The sequence below is a fragment of the Heterodontus francisci genome, chromosome 37, assembly GCF_036365525.1.
Source record: "Heterodontus francisci isolate sHetFra1 chromosome 37, sHetFra1.hap1, whole genome shotgun sequence".
In the NCBI taxonomy this organism is placed as follows: domain Eukaryota; kingdom Metazoa; phylum Chordata; class Chondrichthyes; order Heterodontiformes; family Heterodontidae; genus Heterodontus; species Heterodontus francisci.
Genome location: NC_090407.1, coordinates 32,805,514 through 32,833,498, shown reverse-complemented (window position 1 = coordinate 32,833,498; position 27,985 = coordinate 32,805,514). Strand labels below are relative to the sequence as shown.

Here is a 27,985-nt window from a genome sequence, read left to right as displayed (position 1 = left end):
ATGCTCCATCCATCAATATTGGTGACCACTCTCTGGAAGTGGTTCAAGAGTTCACCTACCTAGGTTCAACTATCACCAGTAACCTGTCTGTCGATGCAGAAATCAACAAGCGCATGGGAAAGGCGTCTGCTGCTATGTCCAGACTGGCCAAGAGAGTGTGGGAAAATGGCGCACTGATATGGAACACAAAAGTTAGAGTGTATCAAGCCTGTGTCCTCAGTACCTTGCTCTACGACAGTGAGGCCTGGACAACGTATGTCAGCCAAGAGTGACGTCTCAACTCATTCCATCCTCGCTGCCTCTGGAGAATCCTTGGTATCAGGTGGCAGGACCATATGTCCAATGCAGAAGTCCTCGAGGCGGCCAACATCCCCAGCATATGCACCCTACTGAGCCAGCGGCGCTTGAGATGGCGTGGCCATGTGAGCCGCATGGATGATGGCAGGATCCCCAAGGAAGCATTGTGCAGCGAGCTCATCACTTTTATCAGACCCACCGGCCATCCATGTCTCCGCTTTAAAGACATCTGCAAACGTGACATGAAGTCCTGTGACACTGACCACAAGTCGTGGGAGTCAGTTGCCAGTGATCGCCAGAGCTGGCAGACAGCCATAAAGGCGGGGCTAAAGAGTGGCAAGTCGAAGAGACTTAGGAAAAAAGACAGAAGTGCAAGGAGAGAACCAACAGTGTAACAGCCCCAACAACCAATTTTATAGCAGCGCCTGTAGAAGAGTCTGTCTCTCTAGAATTGGTCTTTATAGCCACTCCAGGCGCTGCTCCACAAACCACTGACCACCTCTAGGTGCTTACCCATTGTCTCCGAGACAAGGAGACCAAAGAAAAGATATTATCTGAAAAGAAAAGAATTGCAAGGTTATGGGGAAAAGGTGGGGGAGTGGGAGTATTGAGTTGCTCTTACAGAGCGCCACCACAGACACAATGGGGCCAAATGGCTTCCTACTGTGCTGTAACCATTCCATGATTATCTTGTGAGCTTGTGGATGTGGCTGGAATAGGATAATTATGCCCATTTTACCTCGAGTGATGATATCTGTTTGATGATCATCTGGTATCTTGACAAATGACATTTCTATTGGATCCGACTATGAGGTACAGTAAGTTCAGGTGTATCTCCTTAACGTGCATGAGATTCGTTATAAATGGGATCAATAAGATTATCCAGAAAAAAATTTATAGCATTACAATTAACTGACCCAATTCATAATTCCAGAAAGGTTTCAGCCTCATTTTTTTCTCAACTTTAATATAATTACTTTTTCCAACAACTTACATCCTGTATATGGAATTGACAGCAACTCAACAAGGTTGTAGTCTATGCTGTTTGATGCTGGAAAGAAAAAGAAATTGAACGTGCAGCAGGTTCTGCTTTAACTTACGTCAGTCTCGGCTATTGGAAGGCTTTCCCCAGCCAGCAGGTAACCCTCGACGAGGTGGACGCAATAATCCACGGAGGAGCCCAACAGGATGGACATAGAGATGGCTTCCACTGCACCCATCTCCCAGCCAAACCAGTACATGATGGCAACCATCAAGCAGATAACACCTAGCAAAACATAATGGGCATGCACGTCATCTCTCAAATACTCAATATCTGATCACACTGTTCAGCAAGGATAACTCCAAGAAACTTGGAGAAAGCCAGCAAAAACAGAGAAAGGAAGAATGAAAGAATGAACTTGCACATATATTGTGCCTTTTGCAGCCAGTGAATTACTTCTGCAGTGTAGATACTGCTGTTTTGTAAGCAAACATGGCACCCAATTTGTGCACAGCAAAATCCTATGAACAACAAACAAAGTAAATGATCAAGTAATCATTTTTTTTAAAGAAAATAAAGGACCAGATTTTATTCTGGCAATGGGGTTCCCAGCGGCGGGCTGGAAGGCAGGGGGAGAACTTGCCTCGGCCTTCCGTCAGACCCCGTTAAGGGATGAGCTCCCGCCTCTACAGCTGCAGGCCAAATGGAGGGCCAGCAGCTCTGCAGTACTGGCAGTGCCACCCTGCTGTATCGAGAACATTGGAGACTCCGCTACAGGTGAGTGGGGTCGTGGTTGCCCAATGAAGTGGGGGTGGGGAGTTGGTGAAGGTGGGGGTTCCTCCTGGGGAGGGGGGGGGGAATGGCGGCTATTGCCATGTTGGTGAGGGGGTCCTCTGGATTGACCCCAAAGGAGAGAACCCCCCTGACCCCAAAGGAGACCGCCAGATGGTAGCATCTCCAGGCGGCGGTGGGCTCCTCCATCCTCCACAAAATTAGAGCAGAGGTGGGAAAAGGCCTTAAGTGGCCACTAATTAACCACTTAAGGGCCTCAATTGGCCTGGGGTGGGAAGGCCATCAACGGCCTTCCTGTCCTGGACAAAATGGCATGGGGCCTGGACAACTTTGGAAATGGCACCCCTTGCCATTTTGTTTGCTCTCCCACCTCCATTCCATCTCCAAGGGCAGGAAAAAATCCTGACCAAAGACTTGAATTTATATAACACCTTTCATGACCTCAGGGTGAGCCAAAGTGCTTTCCAGCCATTGAAGTACTTTTGAAGTGTAGTCACTGTTGTAGGAAATGTGACAGCCAATTTGTGCAGAGCAAGTTTCCACAACAGCAATGTAATAATGACTAGATAATCTGTTTTATTGATGTTGATTGAGGGACACCAACGATACCTCCCCTGCTCTTCTTCAAAATAATGTTATGGTATCTTTTATGCCTACCTGATAGCAGATGGGGCCTCAGTTTAAACTCTTATTCGAAATATGGCAGCCCTGACAGTGCAGCACTCCCTCAATACTGGACTGAAGTGTTAGCCTAAATTTTTGCCAAGTGTTTGTACGGTCCATAACCTTTTGACTCAGAGGTGAGAGAGTTACCAATGGAGCCATGATTGACATTGTAATACATCGTTTGATTGATGAATGTTGACCAGGAACCTTCTCGATTCATCGTCAATCGTGCCTTGGGATCTTTTACACCAGGGTTGTCCAACCTTTTTGTGTGGGGGGGTGGGGGGGGGCCACATTACAATTTTTGTTTTACATAGGGGGCCGGTGAGACAATTTCAGAAAAATAAAGACATAAAAAATGTATCTGACAATTAATCAAAACAACAACAAATGTGCATTTTTGTGAAGAAGCTTTAAATGAGATTAATTTATTGCCTTACTTTCTCATCACTATACTGGACACTGATTTAGTGAGATACCTGGCATTCTTCTGTTTGCACAAGCAGTCAATGTTTGGCCGCACACTTGTAGCGATGCGGAGTATACCGGATGGATGTCCATCTGTCAGGAGTGGCCTTGATTGCTCTATCTCCCTCCTTTCTATCTCTATGTGTCTCCCCTCTCTGCTTCCCTATCTCTCTCTGTCCCCTCTCTCTCTCTGTCCCCCCTCTCTCTATCCCCCTCTCTCTCCCTGACCCCCTTCTCTCTCTCTGTCCCCCTTCTCTCTCTCTCTCTGTCCCCGCCTTCTCTCTCCCTCTCCGAACCCCTCTCTGTCCTCCACTAGATGCCCATGTCAGGAGAGATCTTGTTCACTCTTTCTCCCTCTCTCTGTTTGTCTCTCCCTCCCTGTACCCCCATTCTGCATTCCCCCCTCTCTGTGTTGTTCCCCCCTCTCTCTGTGTCGTCCTGGCTCTCGGTGTACCCCCATCCCCTCCCCTTTCTAACTTTGCCCTCCCTCTTTCTCTCTCTGTCTTTTCTTTTCTCGCTCTGTCCTACCCTCTCGCTCTGTTCCCCCCTTTCGCTCTCTCTTTCTGTCCCCCCTACTCTCTCTGCCCCCCTTGCTCTCTCTCGCTGTCCCTTCTCTATCTCTGCCCCATCTCTCTCTCTCTCTGTTCCATCTTTCTCTCTGCCCCTCTCTCTCTGCCCCCATTTCTCTCTGTCCCCCATCTCTTTCTCTCTCTCCCCTCTCTCTCTCTGCCCCCTCTCTCTTTCTCTGTCCCCTCTCTCTTTCTCTGTCCCCTCTCTCTCCGTATCTGGCCCCCCTCTCTCTCTATCTGTCTCTCTCTCTGCCCTCTCTCTCTCTCTGCCCCTCTCCCTCTGCCTCTCTCTTCCCCACCCGCCCGCTCCCCCCCTCTCTGCCCCCCCCCCTTCTCTCTGCCCACTCCCCCTGGACAGATTCGGGGTTTTCTGGCGAGCTTTAAAAAAAAAAATCAGAACCCGCTGGATAGCTCAGAATCTGTCTGAAGTTGGGAAACCGCTGTTCCCGATGTCAGCACCTGTCAGCTGTAGAAATGACAGCGCGATGTTTTTAAAAGCTGGTCTGAAAGAAGAAGACAATGGAAAATTTCTTATCTCCGAAATACATCAGAGGGCCAGATGCAAACCTTTGGGGGGTTGGATCCTGGCCCGCAGGCCATATTTTAGCCAACCCTGTTTTACACTCACCTGAGCAGGCAGATAGAGCCTTGGTTAATTTCTCATCTGTAATATGACACCTCCAAGAATAAAACACTCCCTTAGTACTGCACTGAAGTGTCAGCCTAGATGATGTGCTCAAAGTCTGGAATTGAGCTTAAACCTATGACCTTCTTGCTCAGAGACAAGAAGGCTTCTAAAGAGGAAGGAAATTTTAGTAAAGATCAAAGTTTGCAAATCTTGGCTGAATAATCATCTTGTCAGTCAAATCTCTACTGTATGGTATTAACATTAATGGGTTCATATGAATTTCAGCTGTCCTGTACTTTAACCAAGGAAGAAACGGTTTACAATAAATTAACACCTTAATTAATTCAATATGAATCTGTTACTCCTTTCATATACTAAAATATTACCCCATTATTGTTTATAATAAAAAAATTACAATATTTACCTCATCAAGAATTTCAAAAGTAGGTTCCTCATGCTGCCATTTGGTGATATCACTGTGGCGATGTCTATTATGGGGATGAATGTGTGAAGCCTCAATCAAGATGCGCTCGAATCAGGCTGACAGACAGCTTTCTCTGCCAATTCATTTCGGCTTTTAATTTCACCAAATTATGTATTTACATCGCAAACTTAACGTACAAAAACATTCTGAGGTGCTTCACTGAGGTGCAAAGAGAAAAAATAGATGCTGAGCCAAAAAATACATATTAGGAGCTTTGAAGTTGGTTTTGAGGGTCTTAAAGGAACAAAGGGTGGGCCTAGTTAATGGAAGGCATGGCATGTTGGAGTGAAGGAAGGGGGAGATGCACAATTGTAGGGCTGCAGGAGGCGATAGAGAGAGGGAGGGGTGAGGCCCCAAAAAGATTTAAACACAACAATGAGAATTTTAAAGATGTTGGGAGACTGGGAGCTAATGTAGGGTCAGCAAGGACAGGGGCGATGGGCTTGATGCAGTTGTTATGACCAGGTGAGACAGGCGTCTAGGGGTCCCTCTCAGCCTTCACCTAGTCTTACCGTAACAGTGCATAATTTTAAGCACACCTTGTTTTTAGCTCCCCCTTGATGAATCCTTGTTCACTGCTTTCCAATTGTAGGGCAAAGAAACCAACACAAACAGGCTTTCTGAGGTTTAAAGAAAAAAAGTTGAATTTTATAAAACTTAAACTCTAATTCGGTAGGCGCCTACGGATACACGTCGCGCCCATGCTAGCATGCATTGGCGATGCACACATGCAAATAGAAACGGATAAGAGCAGAAGAAAAATAAAGTGGAAAAGTTTGAGGCAGTATCTGAAGAAATATTGTTACGGTTCTTCGAGCTCACTGTAGAGTCCTTGATTGTAGGTAGATCGTGCTTTTCATTGGGGCCCAGTATTCTTCTTAAACCTTGTTCGCTGGAGGAGATTTTTCTCTCTTGGGGTTCATGTGTCTTCAGTGGATTCAGAGGCTTGTGAGAAAGAGATGGGAGCAGACAGACAGGAGAGGCTGTGGTGAGCCAGCCAGGAGAGATCTTCTCAGTCTAGGAGCATTCTGCTTTCTGCCCAAACTGTTTGTACAAATTCAAAAAACTCAGGTTGGCCAGCAGGTTAGTCATGTGACTTGCTGGTTTGACCATGTCCGTTTGTGTATTCGGCCATCTTAGCAGTCAACCTGGAATGCGAGCTCCCCCACCTTCAATGTCTGCTGATCAAAAGTCCATGGTGAGTTGAATGTGTCAGGGAATGGTCCTTTGTCCGTTCCAAGCACAGGCTGTTGATATGCAAATATCTTTCCAGCCAAGGGTCCATTGTGGGTTGAATGTGTCAGGGAATGGCTGCTTTGTCCTTCCAAACACTGTCGGTTAATATGAAAATGTCTTTCCAGCCAAGATCTGGCAATTCTTTAAAGCAAGTCCTTTCTTCACTTCAACAGCAGCTTGAAATTTAATGTCCATGCGGCAAAGTTAATATGCCTCGTCTTTAGTGCATGTAAAAACAATAGAACAACTTGTATTTACACTGGAAACTTAACATACAAAAATATTCTGAGGTGCTTCACTGAGGTGCATGGAGAAAAAATAGATGCTGAGCCAAAAAATAGATATTAGGAGCCTTGAGATTGGTTTTGAGGGTCTTAAAGGAACAGAGGGTGGGCCTAGTAAATGGAAGGCATGGTATGTTGGGGTGAAGGAAGGGGAAGATGCACAATTGTAGAGCTGCAGGAGGCTATAGAGATAGGGAGGGGTGAGGCCCCAAAAAGATTTAAACACAACAATGAGAATTTTAAAGATGTTGGAAGACTGGAAGCTAATGTAGGTCAGCAAGGACAGGGGCGATGGGCTTGATGCAGGTCATAGGCAGCAGAGTTTGGATTAGCTAAGTTATTTTATTGATAAAAGTATGTGGGATCCAGTGTAAGAGTTCTGGGAAATCCCGACATTGGGTTGTCTTGCTAATTAATGAATACTTACTTGAACACTATGACAGGCTGCACACTTCTTTAATTCCATTATTATACTTTAGCTTATACTGAACATTTTTTTTATTCCTGCATGTGATACACCCTGAGTGGGTAAGAGTGGCTGAGAGGTGACTTGATGGGGAATTGTGATTTGGGCCTTCATTGACGAAGTGTTTTTGACCCCGAAAGGTTTAAAAGGAATCAAATGGTCAAAAAGTAAATTTTAGCAGAAATCCAGTGGAGTGTGAAAACAGGCAGCCTGCTAAAAGGTAAACACCCCAACACCTCAGCAGAATCTCACTAACAGAGCGGGTGTGGGGCGGGAGGTGAGGGGGGGGGGGGCACTGGTGGTCCGTGGTTTGGGTAAAGGGAAATTTAGAAATCCAAAGAGAGAAGTCAGGGCATCAGAGAACGATAGTGATGTGGGTAACGCCCAATAGAATGGGACAGGAAGGGACAAAGAGTTAAACAAAATTTGTACATGGGCAAATAAGGTCATTGCAGGAAATAGAGGTAAAAAAATGAAATTAAAGTTCCTTCTTCTGAACGCACAAAGCATCTGTCAAAAGATAGTGAATCAATGGCATGAATATAGGTAAATGATGTAGATCTAATTGCCATTATCGAGACATGGTTACAAGGAGATCAAGGTTGGGAATTGAATATTCCAGGGTACACAATATTTCAGACAGACAGACAGAATAGCAAAGGAGGAGGGGTAGCCTTGATAGTAAAGGATGACATAAGAGCATTAATAAGAAGTGATCTGGCCTGGAGACTTAGCAGTTGGCAGGAAAAAAGACAGAGGCGCAAGGGGAGAGCCAACTGTGTAACAGCCCCGACAAACAAATTTTTCTGCAGCACCTGTGGAAGAGCTTGTCACTCTAGAATTGGCCTTTATAGCCACTCCAGGCGCTGCTCCACACACCACTGACCACCTCCAGGCGCTTACCCATTGTCTCTCGAGATCAGGAGGCCAAAGAAGAAAAGAAAGGATCTGGCCTGGGAAGATCATGAAGTAGAATCAGTTTGGGTGGAAATTAGGAATAGCAGGAGTCAGAAAACGCTGGTGAAAGTAGTTTGCAGGCCCCCTAACAGTAGTTATATTATTGGACAGAACATTAAATGGAAAATTATTGGAGCGTGTAAAAAAGGTAATGTATTAATTGTCGGGGAATTTAATCTGCATATAGACTGGGACAATCAAATTGGCAACAGTGGTCTTGAAGATGAGTTTGTAGAATGTTTTTGTGACAGTTTCTTGGAGCAATATGTTGTAGAACCGATTAGGGAGAAAGTTATCTTGGACCATGTACTGTGTAATGAAGCAGGGTTAATGAGCAATGTCATAGTAAAAGATCCATTTGGAAACAGTGATCATAATACCATTGAATTTCATGCTAGGTTTGACAGTGACACATTTCAGTCACAAGAATCTGAAACTTAAACAAAGGTACAAAGGTATGAGGGGAGAACTGGCTAAGGTTAATTGGGTAAATAGACTACAAGGTATGGCAGTGAATGAACAGTGGGAAACATTTAAAGAAACAATTCAAAGGGTTCAACAAAAGTACATTCCGTTCAAAAACAAAAATTCGTCAATAAAAACCCAGCCGTGGCTCACTCAGGAAGTTAAGGAAAGTATTACACTAAAAGAAGAGACTTACAATGTTGCAAAAAATAGTAGCAAGTCTGAGGATTGGGAGTGTTTTAGAAACCAGCAAAGGGCCACCAAAAAGTTGATAAATAGGGATAAAATAAAATGAGAGGAAACAAGCTGGCAATATAAAAACAGATTGTAAGAGCTTTTATAAATATATAAAAAGGAACAGAGTAGCTAAAGTAAACGTTGGTCCCTTAGAAGCAGAGACAGGAGAAATTATTATGGGAAATGAGCAAATGGCAGAGGCATTGGACATATATTTTGTGTCTGTCTTCATGTCTTCACAGTAGAAGACATTAGTTCCATACCAGAAATAGGCAGTAATCTAGGGGCTAAAAAGAGTGAAGAGATCAGTCGAGAAAAAATATTGGAGAAACTTGAGGGACTAAAATCTGACAAGTCCCCGGGGCCAGATGGCCCACATTGTAGGGTTCGAAAAGAGATAGCTGAAGAGACAGTAGATGCACTGGCTATGACTTTCCAGAATTCCTTTGATTCAGGAATGTTCCCATCAGATTGGAAGTTGGCAAATGTTACACCACTTTTCAAGAAAGGAGGTAGAGAGAAAACAGGGAACTACAGGCCAGTTAGCCTAACATCAGTCGTTGGGAAGATGCTGGAAACTATTATTAAAGAAGCCTTAACATTGCACTTGGAAAAGCATAGTATGATCAGAACAAGTCAGCATGGTTTCACTAAAGGGAGATCCTGTTGACAAATTTATTCGAGTTTTTTGAGGATGTAACTAGTTGGGTAGACAAAGGGGAACCAGTAGATGTAGTATACCTGGATTTCCAAAAGGCATTCGATAAGGTGCCACATAAAAGATTAATAGGCAAGATAGGGGCTCATGGTGTTCGGGGTAAGATGGTAGCGTGGTTAGAAGATTGGTTAACAGACAGGAAGCAGATAGTGGGCATAAGTGGGGCATTTTCAAATTGGCAGGCAGTGAATAGTGGGGTGCCACAAGGATCAGTGCTGGGGCCTCAGCTATTTACACTCCATATTAATGACTTGGATGAAGAGAGAGGGTAATGTATCTAAGTTTGCTGATGGCACAAAGCTCAGTGGAAAGGTAAACTGCAGGGAGGACATAGAGAGGCTGCAAAGATATATGGACAAGCTAAGTCAGTGGGCACCAAGATGGCAAATGGAGTATAATGTATGGAAGTGTGAAGTTGTTCACTTTGGTTGTAAAAATAGAAAAGCAGAATACTTTTTGAAAGGTGTGAAACTGGTTAAGTGTTGATGTTCAAAGAGACTTGTGGGGACTCGTACAAGGAACGCACAAAGTTAACGTGCAAGTGCAGCAGGCTATTAGAAAGGCCGGTTGGCCTTTACAGCAAGGGGACTGGAGTACAGGAATAAAGAAGTCTTACTAAAATTGTACATGTAGTTTAGAAGAATGAAAGGCGATCTAGTTGAGACATACAAGATTCTGAAAGGGCTTGATAGGTTAGAAGCTGAGAGATTGTTTCCACTGGTTGGGGAATCTAGAATGCGGGGGCACAGTCTTAGGATAAGGGGCCAATCATTCAGGACTGAGATGAGGAGAAATTACTACACTCAAAGCGTTGTGAATCTTTGGAATGCTCTACCCCAGAGGGTTGTGGATGCTCCATCACTGAATACATTTAATGCTGGGACAGATAGATTTTTGGTCTCACAGGGAATCAAGGGATATGTGGAGCAGGTAGCAAAGTGGAATTGAAGCCCAAGATCAGCCATGTTCGTATTGAATAGCAGAGCAAACTTGATGGACCATATGGTCTACTTCTGCTCCTATTTCTTGTGTGTTCTTGTGTGTTCTCAGAGGCCCAGTTGTGGGAAGAGCTGAAACAAAATAGCCAATTACCAAGGCCAACATGTTTTTTTCACTGGAACGACAGAGGTGGAGGGGCGGCATGATAGAGGTTTACAAAGTTATGAGCGGCATGGACAGAGTGGATAGTCAGAAGCTTTTTCCCAGGGTGGAAGAGTCAGTTACTAGGGAACATAGGTTTAAGTGAGAGGGGCAAAGTTTAGAGGGGATGTGCGAGGCAAGTTCTTTACACAGAGGGTGGTGAGTGCCTGGAACTTGCTGCTGGGGGAGGTGGTGGAAGCAGGTACGATAGCGACGTTTAAGAGGCATCTTGACAAATACATGAATGGGATGGGAATAGAGGGATATGGTCCCCGGAAGTGCAGAAGGCTTTAGTTTAGGCAGGCATCAAGATCGGCGGAGGCTTGGAGGGCCGAATGGCCTGTTCCAGTGCTGTACTGTTCTTTGTTCTTACTTTAGTCAAGCTGGATATTGGAATGTCAATGTGCTGATAAGTGTCCAAGAATAGGAAAAACAGATGATGTAAGGAATCATGGGACACTGACCTGGCTTGGGTGGGCAACTGGGTAAATGACATCTTTTGTAATCGGCTATTCAAATAATAGAGAGGTAGTGATTGGGTTAGATGGTTTTCATTGACTTTGCTGTGTAAAGAAAGCATAAGTAGGGATTCCCCATGCACGGAAATTGTGGAGGTATTACGTCTCACATTGACTGACGCGGTGGTACCTGGAGCATAATCAGGCAGTAGTTTTTTTTTTAGAATTAGAACATTACAGCGCAGTACAGGCCCTTCGGCCCTCGATGTTGCGCCGACCTGTGAAACCATCTGCCCTACAGAATTCCATTTTTATCCATATGTCTATCCAATGACCACTTCAATGCCCTTAAAGTAGGCGAGTCTACTACTGTTGCAGGCAGGGCGTTCCACGCCCCTACTACTCTCTGAGTAAAGAAACTACCTCTAACATCTGTCCTATATCTATCACCCCTCAACTTAAAGCTATGTCCCCTCGTGTTTGCCATCACCATCCGAGGAAAAAGACTCTCACTATCCACCCTATCTAACCCTCTGATTATCTTATATGTCTCTATTAAGTCACCTCTCCTCCTCCTTCTCTCTAACGAAAACAACCTCAAGTCCCTCAGCCTTTCCTCGTAAGACCTTCCCTCCATACCAGGCAACATCCTAGTAAATCTCCTCTGCACCCTTTCCAAAGCTTCCACATCCTTCCTATATTGCGGTGACCAGAACTGCACGCAATACTCCAGGTGCGGTCTCACCAGAGTCTTGTACAGCTGCAGCATGACCTCGTGGCTCCGAAACTCAATCCCCCTACTAATAAAAGCTAACACACCATATGCCTTCTTAACAGCCCTATTAACCTGGGTAGCAACTTTCAGGGATTTATGTACCTGGACACCAAGATCTCTCTGTTCATCTACACTACCAAGAATCTTCCCATTAGCCCAGTACTCTGCATTCCTGTTACTCCTTCCAAAGTGAATCACCTCACACTTTTCCGCATTAAACTCCATTTGCCATCTCTCAGCCCAGCTCTGCAGCCTATCTATGTCCCTCTGTACCCTACAACATCCTTCGGCACTATCCACAACTCCACCGACCTTCGTGTCATCCGCAAATTTACTAACCCACCCTTCTACACCCTCTTCCAGGTCATTTATAAAAATGACAAACAGCAGTGGCCCCAAAACAGATCCTTGCGGTACACCACTAGTAACTAAACTCCAGGATGAACATTTGCCATCAACCACCACCCACTGTCTTCTTTCAGCTAGCCAATTTCTGATCCAAAGCTCTAAATAACCTTCAACACCATACTTCCGTAGTTACGTGATAATCTGCTTCTACCCAGGGCGTAAGAATTCTTCGAGGATGTAACTAGTAGAGTTGATGAGGGGGAGCCAGTGGATGTGATTTATTTGGACTTTCAGAAGGCTTTCGACGAAGTCCCACATAAGAGAATAGCATGTAAAATTAAAGCGCATGGGATTGTGTGTAGTGTATTGCGATGGATAGAAAATTGGTTGGCAGACAGGAAACAAAAAAGTAGGAATAAACGAGTCTTTTTCCGAATGGCAGGCAGTGACTAGTGGGGTACTGCAGCGATCGGTGCTGGGACCCCAGCTATTCACAATATATATTAATGATTTAGATGAGGGAACTAAATGTAATATATCCAAATTTGCAGATGACACAAAACTGGGTGGGAGGGTGAGTTGTGAGGAGGATGCAGAGAGGCTTTAGGGTGTTTTGGACAAGTTAAGTGAGTGGGCAAATTCACGGCAGATGCAGTATAATGTGGGTAAATGTGAGGTTATCCACTTTGGGAGCAAAAACAGGAAGGCAGATTATTATCTGAACGGCTATAAACTGAGGGGAATATGCAACGAGACCTGGGTGTTCTCGTATACTAGTCGCTGAAGGTAAGCTTGCAGGTGCAACAGGCGGTAAAAAAGGTAAATGGTATGTTGGCCTTCACAGCGAAAGAATGAGAGTACAAGAGCAGGGATATCTTGCTGCAATTATACAGGGCCTTGGTGAGGCCACACCTGGAGTATTGTGTGCAGTTTTGGTCTCCTTATCTGAGGAAGGATGTTCTTGCTATTGAGGGAGTGCAGCAAAGGTTTACCAGACTGATTCCTGGGATGGCGGGACCGACGTACGAGGAGAGATTGAGTCAGTTAGGATTATATTCGCTGGAGTTCAGAAGAGTGAGGGGGGATCTCATAGAAACCTATAAAATTCTAACAGGACTTGACAGAGTAGATGCAGGAAGGATGCTCCCGATGGTGGGGGAGTCCAGAACCAGGGGTCATAGTCTAAGGATACGGGGTAAACCTTTCAGGACTGAGATGAGGAGAAATTACTTCACTCAGATAGTGGTGAGCCTGTGGAATTCGCTACCACAGAAAGCACTTGAGGCCGAAACATTGTATGTTTTCAAGAAGGAGTTAGATATAGCTCTTGGGTTTAAAGGGATCAAAGGATATGGGGAGAAAGTGGGAACAGATCACTGAGTTGGATGATCAGCCATGATCATAATGAATGGCGGAGCAGGCTCGAAGGGCCGAATGGCCTACTCCTGCTCCTATTTTCTATGTTTCTATGTAATGGTAATGCTGTTGCATTTTGATATTACTGCTCAGACATTACCATGTACCAAGTTTTACTTATACTGAATAAGATATAATCACTATCACAAACAAGTTTAACTTCAGATCATTTCAGAACTTGAGAGTGAAAGGGTTCAAGGGTTAACTGATTCTGTCGCCGCCAGTTCCAACACCACCCTGGTTTCCTTTATTATCTATATGAGGCCTATGTCAAATATCTCAGCCCAGTCCCACATCAGCAAACTGCCTCTAATTTGGATATAAAATGACAATCTCAATCACTCACTCAGAGAGGTCACAGGATGACTGGTGTTGGAAATGGAGAAACATTACAGCAGGGTATAGCCTTCTCAGAATGGTTGAACATTATTGTAGGGGCAGTGAACATACAAAAATGATGAGCAGAAAAAGACCAGCTGTTTCATTACACCTGCCCCACACTCATGATGCATGGAGTATCACAACTAGACACTTTCCAAACCCCGCAGCCATGTATTCTCTTGGGAGAGTCAAAAAAAACAGAAAAGCCCTAGGGCCAATAAGGGATAATGTACTCTGGAAAATTCCTTTCTGACCCCCCCTCAGGTAATCTAACCGGGAGATCACATGGATCAAGTGTTATCTGTTAATTCAGCATTATTCAGCTGTTTCTGATTTAGGAGTAGTTGATGCTGCCACAAACAGGAGGAGAGACAGTTTAAAATGTCCTAAGAAATAGAAAAGTTAAGAAATCTTCCCGGTATGTATATTGATACCAATAACACGCAGTGACCAGCAGAAATCATCCCCTATGATTCCCAACTCGAAAGGGCTTTATTCTCTCACCTTGATCAACTTAAAATTCACACAAAGGAAAGGAAAATAAACAGAATAAAACTCTGCATCTGCTTTGATAGATGATGCCTGAAGTTCACTAACTGCTGTGGAAATTCAGCAGTACAAGTACAGTACAGTTCAACATTACAATCTGTAGAATTAAAAGAAAAAATCCTACACAACAAAGAGCGAACAAAAGATTCCTTGAGCTCTTCTAAACAAGGCTTATGGATACAGATGAGAGACATATCATTCGCAATTAACACAGCAAAGACTGTAATTTCAAAGAAAGTCTTCCTGTGTTTTTCTTCAAAGGAAAGGACAGCATACTTGTCAACTTCACTGTACGTCACAGGACAGTTTAAACAATCAACACTTTTGGTGATCTTGTGATTCTGTGTCCTGGTTTATATATTTCCGTACAACCAGAATCTAAGCAGGCAGGTACGATAAGAGTTTTACAATTTGTCATGCCTTTGTCAAATGTGATCATGTGCTCTGTTTATTCTGCTCTGGATGAGGCTTCTTCTTTCTTTATTTTCTCACCTACATTTTGGTGTTTCTTCTGCCTCCCCTGGTAACTAGCACTCTTCCTACCCTGGACTATGGTCATGTGCTTTCAAGCTTTGCCAATGCTGTTCTGAAGCAGTGACACTGGGGATGGGCAATTAATGAGAATTATGAAAAATGAAATCTATCACTTTGAATTTTAACTGGGCCCATGCTTTGTAGTTGCAAACTGCAGTATATCGATATATTAAAGGGGAAAGGTCTTTATGTGAATGTAATGAGTTCTTTATGTTGCCTTAAGCAACATAAATAAGATGCATGGAGTCCAGTTCATTGAAGATCTCTAACAGGTTTACTGACAGCTAAACTAATATGTACAGTACAAACTATTTACAGAACCTTCATCTGGGTGATACAGTTGCACAGTGACCTTGGCTTGTAGTCACATGACTACATCTTGGTACTTAGCTCATTAGCATACCAAGATCTTAAAGGGACATTACTCTTCAGGCAACAGAGAAAGTGTTAGGAAAATCTTTGTTAGAAAGAAGAGGCATTACCTACACCACAAATGCTGGCACATGTACTGTGTATGATGATTAATTTCAGCCTATCAAGCACTCATGCATAGGGAGAAAGCAAATCCTCACTCACCTCCACTGACCTCCAGCATTGATATCAAAATCCTCATCTGCAAACATTCCACGGCTTCACTCCACCCAAGCACTGCAGCCTCTTCAAACCCTAAATTTTAATTTTCATCCTCCCAACCTCCTCCAACCCTACATCTTGATCAGGAGTTTGGGTTTTGGGTTGGGGCCCCTACATAAGGGTCAAATTGGGGTCCCCACCCCTCACTGTGTGGGTAACAGTCACCCGGCAGTGACTTTCCCTGAACTGGCCAGATGGGGGGGCACAGAAGGTGCTGCAGCCTGCCATTTCAGGTAAGCGAGAGAAACGAAGTCTCCATCCTAAGGTGCCCTCTCTCCAACTTGACAAACTTTTCAATTAAAAAATGGCTACAGCAGCTGGACCACCATTGTGGAGGGGGATCCCCTTCATAGGGTGGCCTGCAGTCGCATGTGTGGCAAGGCAGGTGGGGAGGGGCTCAAAGCCTGCCTGGAGCGCTGACCCACCAGTCTGCCATCAGGAGGCTGCCTCCAGACAGCTGGCCTGTCCCCATTCCGCAGAAGGGGTGTGCAGGCTGACTAGAAAATACTAGTCATCCTTTGACAGTAGGCCTTAAGAGGCCATTAACTCACCTTGATTGGCTGCCTGCTGCTTATTCATGAGTAGCTCTTCCAACCCCGCTCCTGCCCTGGTAAAATGGTGCATGGGAAGGGATGGTCCTGGCAGGTAGACATGTCGGCCAGCAGTACAGATATTTGCGTCTGCCTGCCTCTGTGGGGTGTGGAAATTCTGCCCCTTATACTCCCAGTGGCTGATACTGGGAGGCCGGGAACCTCTTCACTGCACCATAAAACTGCGTTTGAACAGTGGACCAACAGGGTGCATTGGCCCTGTTAGAAACTCTTAGCACCCCAGATTACCAAGTTATGCCCTCCCCCTCTTTCAGATGCTGATTGATATTGTGTATTCCCAATATTTTCAGTTTTTCTAAAAAGTTTTCAGCATTCACAGATTTTCTTTTTACCTCTATTAATCTAGCAAATTATGTTGCAGATGCCTTCTTTGTCCAGGCCAGATAGCCCAGTATTAGGTTTTCCTTAATCCGTCTCCTATTTTATCTTGATGACTGTGATTTGATATTAGGACACAATAGAAACAGAGTCTGCAATTTATTTCCAGAATTTTCTGTGGACAATGGGGCCATTTACAATAGAATTCACTGTCAAGACATAATGCTATTGAATAAGAAGCAAATTCAGACTCTCTGACTATTCTTGGTTTTTTGAAATGTCATTATTGAATGACTTTCATTACAATAGATTTCACTGTAAGCGGATTTCACTGTATTTAATCCTGACTAATGACAGATATAAATTAAGCCTATATCCAAGTCATTACCCTACACACATTAAAAAATATATATTTCTATATGTTTTTTGAAAATAAGTAAGGATGGATAGCAAACCAGAACAAAAATAAAGCTTGGAAATCACAACGAATCTGCACAGTACCACTGCACATTACTGTTGCATGGGACCGACGCAGCCCCATTGCATGGCTCTGAGGTGTGGTACATGAACCTCACTGAGTTGTGGGAGGTATGTATAGATGTAAAATGCACCCTCTATGTGGTCCATTAATAAAAGCATTTTCAGCTTTTCCATCAAGCCCAAATGATACGGCAAATATTATGAATATGCATTTTTGTTATGGACTCTTGCCTAGTCGAAGGGAAGCCATAGACATACTTCCATGATTTTCCAACTTTTCATTTTAGAGTGCGAATTCCTGAGACATATTTTGATACGGTTTTGCTTTAAAATCATATTGAACCACTGAATTGTAGAATTCCAACCAGCTTTAGGTTTGATGTTTGGATTACTGTCTATGGTTCGTTAACATGCCGTTCATCGAAATTTGTAGCAATTCCCCTTGGGTATTAAGTGAAGGCATTTTCGACAGTGTCTGGAGTCAAAAGTGCCACTACCTGAGATTTTGTAGCAGCTCCCAATTATTATCCCTGCAGAATGATCCTGGCGGTCAGAATTCTTCATGTAACGATGAGTATCTAGGCAGAAAGGCTTAAATGCTTCTTGAGAAATATTTCAGTGGAAATAGTTTCGTAATAGTCTTGGCATAAGGCTCCCACAAGCAAAGTGAATGAATCATGTAATGTGCTAAAGCTGTGTCTTCACACAGCGCAAATCAGGCCCTGACCTCGTTAACTGTTCAAGTTAAAAAGCATCAGAGGATAAAAGAAATTAATCAGAATGTCAGGAAGATATCATTGCAAATTCAGTTTTAATAAATGCAAGCAGCAGAGGCAAATAATTCAAATATATTAACTAAAATCCACAAGAATATTCACACCAGTAGCTTCACTTCAGGCACGATTTGATTTCTTATCTGGGTTCCATATAGGACATTTCCATAAAACCCCATTATTTGTTTCAAATCTTTAGTCCTTGTTGTTCACTCTTCCAGGCCCTAAACAGGTTCAGGAGTTGCTCTAAATCTGGCTCAGTATCAGGGCATCTTGGCTCTATCCTCCAAACTGATCCATAAATGCACCTGCTAGGCCTCAAACAATCACAGTAATTCTCTCACTCCATGCCCCAAACACATCTATACAAACATACAAATTAGGACCAGAAGTAGGCCATTTGGCCCCTGTAGTATTCTCCGCCATTCAATAAGATCATGACTGATCTGTTTGTGTCTTGAATTCCACACTCCCATCCACCCCTGATAACCTTTGATTCCCTTGCCTAACAAGAATCTATCTACCTCTGCCTTAAAAATATTCAACGACCCCGTTTCCACCACCTTTTGAGGCAGAGACATCCAAAGTCACACAACCCTCAGAGAAAAAACTTTCTCCTCATCTCTGTCCTAAAAGGGCAACCTCTAATTTTAAAACAGTGATCCCTAATTCTGGGCTCACCCACAAGAGGAAACATCCTTTCCACATCCACTTTGTCAAGACAGTTCAGGATTTTATAAACTTCAATCAAGTCTCCCCTCACTCTTCTAAACTCCAGTGAAAACAAGCCCAGTCTGTCCAACCTCTCCTCATAGGACAACCCACTTATTCCAAGTATCAATCTAGGAAACCTTCTCTGAACCGCCTCCAATGTATTTACATCCTTCCTTAAATAAGGAGACCAAAACTGCACACAGTATTCAAGCTGTGGTCTCACCAATGCCCTGTATGACTGAAGCATAACATCCTTACTTGTATTTTCAAATCCTCTCGTAGTAAAGGATAGCATTCCATTAGCCTTCTTTATTACTTGCTGTAACTGCATACTAACTTTTTGTGTCTCATGCACTAGAACACCTTTATCCCTCTGCACCTCACAAATCTGCAGTCATTCTCCATTTAAGTAATACTTTTTTTTCATTCTTCCTGCCAAAGTGAACAACTTCACCTTTTCCCATATTACACTCCATCTGCCAGATTTTTGCCCACTCACTCAACCTATCTATATCGGTCTGCAACTGCCTTATGACCTCTTCACAACATACTTTCCTACCTATTTTTGTGTCATCTGAAAATTTAGCTACCATGCCATTGCTCCCCTCATCTAAGTCACTGATATAAATTGTAAAAAGTTGAGACCCCAGCACAGACCCCTGCGGGACTCCACTTGACACATCCTGCCAATCAGAAAAGAACCCATTCATGCATACGCTCTGTTTTCTGCCAGCCAGCCAATCTTCTATCCATGTTAATATGTTCACCCCACACCATGAACTCCAACTTTGCACAATAACCTTTTATGTGGCACCTTGTCAAATGCCTTCCAGAAATCCAAATACAGTATGTCAACGGGCTCCCCTTTATCCACAGCGCAAGTTACTACTTCAAAGAACTCCAATAAATTGGTTAAACATGATTTCCCTTTCACAAAACCATGCTGATTATTCTTGATTACCGTGTGTTTTTCTAAGTGCCCAACTATAGCCTCCTTAATGATCGATTCTAACACCTTCCCCATGACAGACGTCACACTAACTGGCCTATAGTTACCTGTTTTCTGCCGCCCCCCTCCCCTTCTTGAATAGAAGGGTTACACACTTTCCAGTCTGATGGAACCTTTCCAGAAACCAGCAAATTTTGAAAAATTAACACCAACGCATCTACTACCTCATTAGCCACCTCTTTTAAGACCCTGGGATGAAGCTCATCAGGACCCGGGGACTTGTCAGCCTGCAGCTCCATCAGTTTGCTCAATACTGCTTCCCCGGTGATTGTAATTTCACCAAGTTCCTCTCTTCCTTCCACCTCCTGATTTACAGCTATTGCTGGAATGTTTTTTGTATCTTCTCTCGTAAAGACAGAAGCAAAATATTTGTTCATTTCATCTGCCATTTCCTTATTATCTACTATTAACTCCCCATTCTCACTCTCTAGAGGACCAACACTCACTTTACTTACTCTTTTCCTTTTAAAATATCTGTAGAAATTGTTAACTGTTTTAAAATTTCTAGCTAGCTTCCTCTTATACTCTAATTTCTTTCTCCTGATTAAACATTTAGTCCTTCTCTGCCATTCTTTATAGTCTGACCAATCATCTGACCTGCCACTCATCTTTGAACAATTATATTGTTACAGGCTTTTTGTTTTTTACATGAAAAACCTAGAATTCTGTGTTCACCTTAAAAAAACTGACAAAGGATTTTTCAGTGGACATTGAGGCACCTGCAAAGAACATAAGAACTAGGAGCAGAAGTAGGCAATTCAGCCCCTCGAGCTTGCTCCGCCATTCAATACGATCATGGCTGATCTCATTTCGGGCTCAATTCCACTTTCCTGCCCGTTCTCCATAGCCCTTCAACCCATTTCTAATTAAAAATCTATCTATCTCCTCCTTAAATTTACCCAATGTCTCGGCATCCACCGCACTCTGGGGTCGTGAATTCCACAGATTCACGACCCTTTGAGAGAAGTAATTTCTCCTCATCTCTGTTTTAAATCTGCTACCCCTTATCCTAAAACTATGACCTCTCATTCTAGATTGCCCCACAAGAAGAAACATCCTCTCTATGCATACTTTGTCATTCCCCTTAATCATCTTATGTACCTCAATGAGATCTCCTCTCATTTTTCTAAACTCCAGAGAGTAAAGGCCTAAACTGCTCAATCTCTCTTCTTAAGACAAGCCCCCCATCTCTGGAATCAATCTAGTGAACCTCCTCTGAACTGTCTCCAATGCAACTACATCTTTTCTCAAGTAAGGGACCAAAACTGTACACAATACTCCAGGTGCGGTCTCACCAATGCCTTGTACAGTTGCAGCAACACTTCCCTACTTTAATACTCTATTCCTTTAGCAATAAATGCCAAAATTCCATTTGCCTTCCTTATCACCTGTTGTACCTGCAAACTAGTTTTCTACGATTCATGCACGAGGACACCCAAATCCCTATGCATCGAAGCACTTTGAAGTTTTTCTCCATTTAGATAATAATTTGCCTTTCATCCTTCCGATCAAAATAGATAACACTTATCCACGTTAAAATCCATCTGCCAAATTTTGGCCCATTTATCTAATCTATCCATATCCATTTGTAGATTTCTTATTTCTTTATTGCAACTTACTGTCCCACCTATTTTAGTGTCATCTGCAAATTTAGCTATAGTACCTTCTATCCCTGCATCCCTGAAATTTGAAAGGAAGCTGAATTTGTACAAGGTCAGGAAAGCAGGCAATTTCAAGGAAACCAGTAAGGGGTTTGACCTCCTCAACGCAACATTTTGAATGACAAGGAAATCTCTATATCTGGACATGTGACCTGCTCAGGAAGTTCTTTGCTTGACTTTGGACCTTTAAAAAAGCCTGTGAGTTGGACAAAGAGCTGGCATTTGAAACTTGGTTTTTGACCTGCCTGGAGATCAGAGAGGAAGACCCAGAAAATGTGTTACCTCTCTCTGTAAAGGAATCCTGCATCTCTTGAGAAGAAACCCTGTATTTCAAAGGTGGCAGATTCCTATTGCCTCCTGTCTCTGAAGAATCCCTGCATCCAGTGTGATTCATGTTGCCTCCTGTGTTTTAAGAAATCCTGAAAGCTGAAGAAATCTTCTACTGCCAACCTGCTGCTGTTTAAACCTAAGAAGACTTGTTGCTGCACTCCTGATGAAAGACCGATGTGAAGCCTGCTGCAGTTGAATTGTAGTGCCTGCCCATCACAGACAGTTCATCAACCTTGCCTGGAGAGACTTCGAGTGACATCTGACAATTCGACTCTGGGACACCTCACCAAAGAAAAGAACATCCTACCAGAACTTGACAACCCAAGTTATTTTATTATTCTTTTTATTCCTATGAAACAGGTGTAAACCAAAAATTCTTTTTCCCTTGTTAACTGTTTTTTTGAGTGTATGTGTGTCTGCATGAGTGCTAGCGAAATAAGGAACATTTCATATATAGCGTTATCTCATCATTGGTTAAGACTTGTTTTTATAATAAATAGTTAATGATGTTGATTAAAGAAATATGGATGGTGTGCTTTATTCTGAGGGACTAATAGAGTATGTAATTGGCTGTTTTTCGGTAGGTGGGATAATTTATTGATATGCTGTGACCTGTGGGGAAGTGGGACTGAATTAACAGTGCAATCCTCCTGCTTTGGTTGTCACAATATGCTTTTTCCTTAAGTTTGATACTTTCCTTAACTTTTTTAGTTAACCACGGATGGTGGGTCCTCCCCTCAGAATTTTCCTTTATAGTAGGCATATAAGCATCCTGAGTATACTGAAATATCCCCTTAAACATCTGCCACTGCTTCTCTATTGATCTATCTCCTAGCCTAGTAACCCAGCTCACTTTAGCTAGCTCAGTTTCCATGCCCATATAGTTGCCCTTACTCAAGTTTAAAATACTAGGCTTCAAACCACTCCTCTCTTTCAAACTGGATGTAAAATTCAATCATATTGTGGTTGCTGCTACTTAGAGGTGCCTTTAGTCTGAGGTCATTAATTCATCCTGTCATATTACACAATACCATGTCTAATATAACCTGCTCTCTGGTTGGTTCCAGAATGTGCTGATCTACGAAACTACCTCAAAAGCAGTCTATGAACTTCTCATCCAGGCTACTATAGCCAGTCTGCTTTTTCCAGTTTATATGTAGATTAAGATCACCCATGATTATTGCCGTCCCTTTATCACAAGCACCAATATTTCTTCTTGTTTACCTCGTTCTACATTGTGGGTTACTGTTAGGGGGCATGCAGCCCACTCCCACGAATGACTTCTTACCCCTACTATTCCTCATTTCCACCCAAACTGATTCTACATCCTAAAGGTGTGCAAAGGAAACCTGACCTCAGTCCGAATGCCCAACATGACCCGGCTCGAACCCGACATGTATCGTCGGATCCCGTCAGGGTTGGTTCGGGTAGCAGGCCTTTACACCAGTCCATGGGTAAAGGCCTGCTACCTGACCCGACCCCAACAGGTCCTGACGTGTGTTGGGTTCGGGTCAGGTCAGACTTCTGGGTCCGGCATTCGGGCTCAGTTGGGTTTCCTTTGCACACCTTTACTACATCCTGACCTCCTGAACCAAGGTCATCTCTAACTATTGCACCAATGTCATCCTTAATTAACAGTGCTACTCCTCCACCTTTACCTAGCTTCCTACTCTTCTTGATTGTCAAATACCCCTCAGTATTCAGGACCCAACCCTTGTCATCCTGCAGCCATGTCTCCGTAATGGCTATCAGATCATATTTATTTACTTCAATGTGCGCTATCAGTTCGTCAACATTGTTATGAATGCTACGTGCATTCAAATACAGAGCCTTTAGTTTTGTCTTATTGTTATCTTTGTAACATCTAGTCTTGACTGTTGGTGTGTTCTTAGGTTTTTTCCTCTCTGTTTCTTCCTGCCATTCTCTGACCTTCATTTCCCATAGTACTATTTTGCTCTCCTGCTTGGGCACTACCCCTTGGTTTGCTTCATCTACCGAGGTTTGATCCCTCACCCCACCCTTGTTTAGGTTAAAGCCCTCTCTATTTCCCTAGTTATACGGTTTGCTAGAGCACTGGTCCCAGCATGGTTCGGTTGCAGACCCCCCCCCACCCGTCCCAACGGTATAGCCCCTACTATCTCCAGTACTGGTGCCAGAGCCTCACAAACCAAAATCCACTTCACCCACACCAGTCTTTGAGCCACGTATTCATTTCACTAATCTTTTGTGCTCTCTGCCAATTGCCAGAGATTATTACCTTTGAGGTTCTGCTCTTCAATTTTGTGCCTAGTTCCTCATACTGTCTAAGCAGAACCTCTTTCCTCGTCCTACCCAATTCGATGGTAGCTACACGGACCGGGACAACTGGATCTTCCCTCTCCCACTCCAAGTTCCTGTCTAGCCCTGAGCAGATGTCCCGAACCCTGGCACTGGATAGGCAATATAGCCTTCTGGACTCGCTCTCAGCTGCACAGAACAGTGTCAATCCCCCTCACTATACTATACCCTACAACCACTACATTCCTTTTCACTCCTCCCACTTGAATGGCTTCCTGTACCACAGTGCCATGGCCAGTCTGCTCATCCACCTTGCAGACCTCACTTTCGTCCTATCCCTCATTGCTGACCAAAACAGATGACCCTGTTCGAAGAGGTGTGACCATCTTCCGGAACAATTCTTCCTTTATTAGCCGAGGTATAGAATACAAGAGAGTGGAGGTTATACTGGCACGGTATAACTCATTGGTTAGGCAACAACTTGAGTGCTGTATGCAGTTCTGGTCACCTCATTATAGAAAGGATGTAATTGCACAAGAGAGGGTGCAGAGGATAGTTACGAGGATGTTTCCAGGACTGGAAAAATGCAGCTATGAGGAAAGATTGGATAGGCTGGGATTGTTTTCCTTGTAACAGAGAAGGCTGAGGAGAGATCTGATTGAAATGTACAAAATTTTGAGGGACATGGATAGAGTGGAAGTGTCTATTCACCTTAGCAGAGAGGTCAGTGATGAGGGGGCATAGATTTAAAGTGATTGGTAGATTAGGAGATGAGGAAAAACTTTTTCACCCATCGGGTGATGATGGTCTGGAACTCACTGCCTGAAAGGGTAGTTGAGGCAGAAACCCTCAGCTCATTCAAAAGGAGTCTGGATATGCACTTCAAGTGCCGTAAGCTACAGGGTTACGGACTAAATGCTGGAAGGTGGGATTAGAATAGACACGATGGGCCAAGTGGCCTCTTTCTGTGCCTTAAACTTTCTATGATTCCAGGTATTTCTCCCCCTCCCTTAAGTTGTGCAGTGTTTGCAGTTTGGCTTCCACAGCAATAATCCTGATCTGAATTTCCTCTAGCTGCTTACACTTTCTGCAGACGTGTCTGTCCTGGATTGCATTGGCATCCAAAATCTCCCACGTACCACAGCTCAACATAACACCTGTCCAGCCATAGTTACTTATGCTATTAGTAAATTTACTTTAATTACTTTCTTAATTAAGTCTCTCGCCGTTTCCCAATCTACTAAGCTTAACTATTATTAGGAAACAAAACCTTACAATTCGTAAAATTACCCGAGCTTTGAAAGATAAACGATAAAAAAATACACCAACCAATCACCTACCGGTTTTCCTGTGACGACACACTTTGATTATTTTTTCTCTCCCCTCAGAATGAGGTCACTCTACTCTGGTGGCCTGAACTGGACCACTCTCTCTCTCTCTGCCACTGCTGTTTTGAACTGTCTGCTGGTCCGGCTGTCTCCCTCTCTCTTTGCCGTCGCTGATTTGAACCGCCTGCTGATCTCTCTCTCTCCTGCCACTGTTTTGAACTGCCTGCTAGTCCTGCTCTCTCTCTTTCTCTCTCTCTCTGCCGCTGCTATGAGTAGCTTTGGCTCAGCAGTTACATTCTCGCATCTGAGTTGGAAGGCTTTGTGTTTCAGTTCCATTCCAGAAACCTGAGCACTAAATCCAGGCTGATCTCTCACTGTAGTGCTGAGGGAGTGCTGTACTGTCAGAGGTTCCGTCTTTCAGAAGTGATGTTAAACCGAGGCCCCATTTGTTCTTTAAAGTGAACTTAAAACATCCCATATGCGCTATTTAAAGAAGAGCAGGGGTCTATCTCAGAGTGTCTCCTGACAACACAGAGCATGCGCAGAGCGATGACTGACGTCATCAGTGCGACCAAACATTTGCCAGGGCGTCAGTATGAATCTGCGTATGTGTGCACCGACGTCACCAAGCAATGACACCAGGCGTAATGAGGTCCGTAGATCGCCTCACCCCTCAATGGCTGCAATTGCCACCTCCAAACCCTCCCAACAGTATTCCGCTTCAGCTGCTCGCTTCCCGCCTCATTGCTTTCCCTTCCCACCCCGCTTCCAGCCTCGCCGCTTCGGTCGCTTGCTTCTGGCCTCGCTACTTCCCCCGCTGGCCGCTTGCTCCCCGTTTTGCCACTTCCCCACCTCAGCCACTTGCTCCCGTCCTCCCTGCTTTCATCTTTCGGCCGTTCACTCACTGCCTGCCACTTTCCCCCCTTGGCCGCTCGCTCTCCGCCTGGATGCTTCCCCACCTCTGTCGCTCGCCCTCTGCCTTGCCGCTTCACCCCCCTCGGCCACTCCCTCCCCGCCTGCTGCTTCCCTCCCCTCGGCCAGTAGCTCCCCAACGTGCTGCCCGGAGAAACGGCGGGGAATGAGCTGCCGAGGGCGGACTGAGTGGCCGAGGGGTGACGGGGCGACACAGGGAGCAAGCGGCAAGGCCGGGAGTGAGCAGCTGGGTGGGGGGGAGCGGTGAGCGAGCTGCCTAAGTGGCAAGCCAGGCAGCGAGCGACCGAGGCGGGGGAACGGCAAGGCGGGGAGCAAGTGGTCGAGGGTGGAAAGTAGTGAGGCGGGTAGCGAGTGGCGAGCAGACGGACGTAGTAGGGAGTGAACAGAAGCGCGATGACAAGAGGGAGCGAAGTACTGTTGAAGGTGGGATGGAGTCGGTGATTGCAGCTATTGAGGGGTTTGGGTTTAATTCATTTTTTGTGACAAATTGAGCAGTGTCATCTTTATTACTGGCAGCTGCCTGAGATGTCGCAGACTGTGATCTTTCAGTCGATGAGGCTGTATTTGCGCATGTGCCAGTACTGCGCCACCTAGCAGTTGCGTTGTCATCAAATGCAGCCTATTTATCTGGCAACCAACACCACTTAAACAGCTTATATGGTCATTTCACACTGCTGTTTGTGAGACCTTACTGTGTACAATTTGAATGTCATGTTTCCCAAATTGTCAATGACTGCACTTTAAAAGTATTTCATTAGCTGTAAATTGCTTTGGGATATCCTGAGGTTGTGAAAGGTGCTATATATATGCAAGTTCTTTCTACCCATCAAGCCCCAGACAAACTAGTAACTTTCCTTCCTTTACCATTCAAACAGGCACAGAACGGTCTCTTCTCACAAGACTCTAAACTGATCCAAGAATTTCCTTTCTTTCCCTGAACTTCAAACAGAAGTTCCCTGTCCATGTCATTTGTAGCCCTTCAGTGTATCTATTAATATATAAATTCATAAAGTTATGATGTAGACTCTCAAGAGTTTTGGTGGGATGGTCCATATGTCCTCAGATCAAAACCAACGCAAATTAGTCTCTCCCTCCTCAGTCTCACTCTGGGGAGCTTCTACCCTTGTCTTGTTGCTGTGATTCTAAGCTAAAGTGATTAAATGTAGCTGTATTCTGTGAACGTGGATTCTTGTAAAGTCAGGAAACACCACCGACTGCATGCCCTCACAGTTAATCACTTCAGTTTACAATGGCAACAAAAGGAGGACTGGGTTAGGAGCTCCATGAAGTGGCACTGAGAGGAGGAGGGGAGAAACTTGGCACAGTGTGCGGGCAGGAGAAGAGGGCGATGATTAAACCACAGACTCTGGGAAGAAGGAAAGTACCACCACAAACCTCGGACTGGGGCAAGAAAGCAGAGTGCCAGCAGAATCCATGGACCATTGGTGGGGAGAAGTGGTGGAAGGAAAGTAGCAGTTGAATTGAGGGGCCAGATGGAGAAGATGCTAGCATAATAAAAACAAGAAATGCTGGAAATACTCAGCAGGTCTGGCAGCATCTGTGGAGAGAGAATCAGAGTTAACGTTTCAGGTCAGTGACCCTTCTTCAGAACTGGCAAATATCAGAAATGTAAAAGGTTATAAGCAAGCAAAGCGGGGGTGGGGCAAGAGATAACAAAGGAGGTGTAGATAGGACAAGGTCACAGAATAGCTGACCAGAAGGTCGTGGAACAAAGGCAAACAATATGTTAATGGTGTGTTGAAAGACAAAGCATTAGTATAGATAGGGTGTTAACGGACTGTAAATTGAACAGCCGCAAGTACAAACATGAAAAAAACAGTGGGTAAGCAAACTGAACAAACTAAGATGAAATAAAATAAAATAAACACAAAAAATATATATATATAAAAAAAAGGAAAAAGAAAAAAAATAACTAAAAATAAAAGTAAAGTGGGGGGCCTGTCATGCTCAGAAATTATTGAACTCGATATTCAGTCCGGCAGGCTGTAGTGTGCCTAATCAGTAAATGAGATGCTGTTCCTCGAGCTTGCGTTGATGTTCACTGGAA

At 44.1% G+C, this 27,985-nt stretch overlaps 1 protein-coding gene across 3 annotated transcripts in view; it reads right to left on the bottom strand.

Annotated features, from left to right (window-relative positions):
• The window catches only part of disp3 (dispatched RND transporter family member 3), a 743,795-nt gene that overhangs the window by 10,374 nt on the left and 705,436 nt on the right, over positions 1–27,985 (bottom strand). For all 3 annotated transcript variants that reach the window (XM_068017501.1, XM_068017500.1, XM_068017502.1), the window contains one exon: positions 1,398–1,564. In XM_068017501.1, coding sequence (XP_067873602.1) covers positions 1,398–1,564 — 167 coding nt within the window. The remainder of the gene's footprint in view (positions 1–1,397; positions 1,565–27,985) is intronic.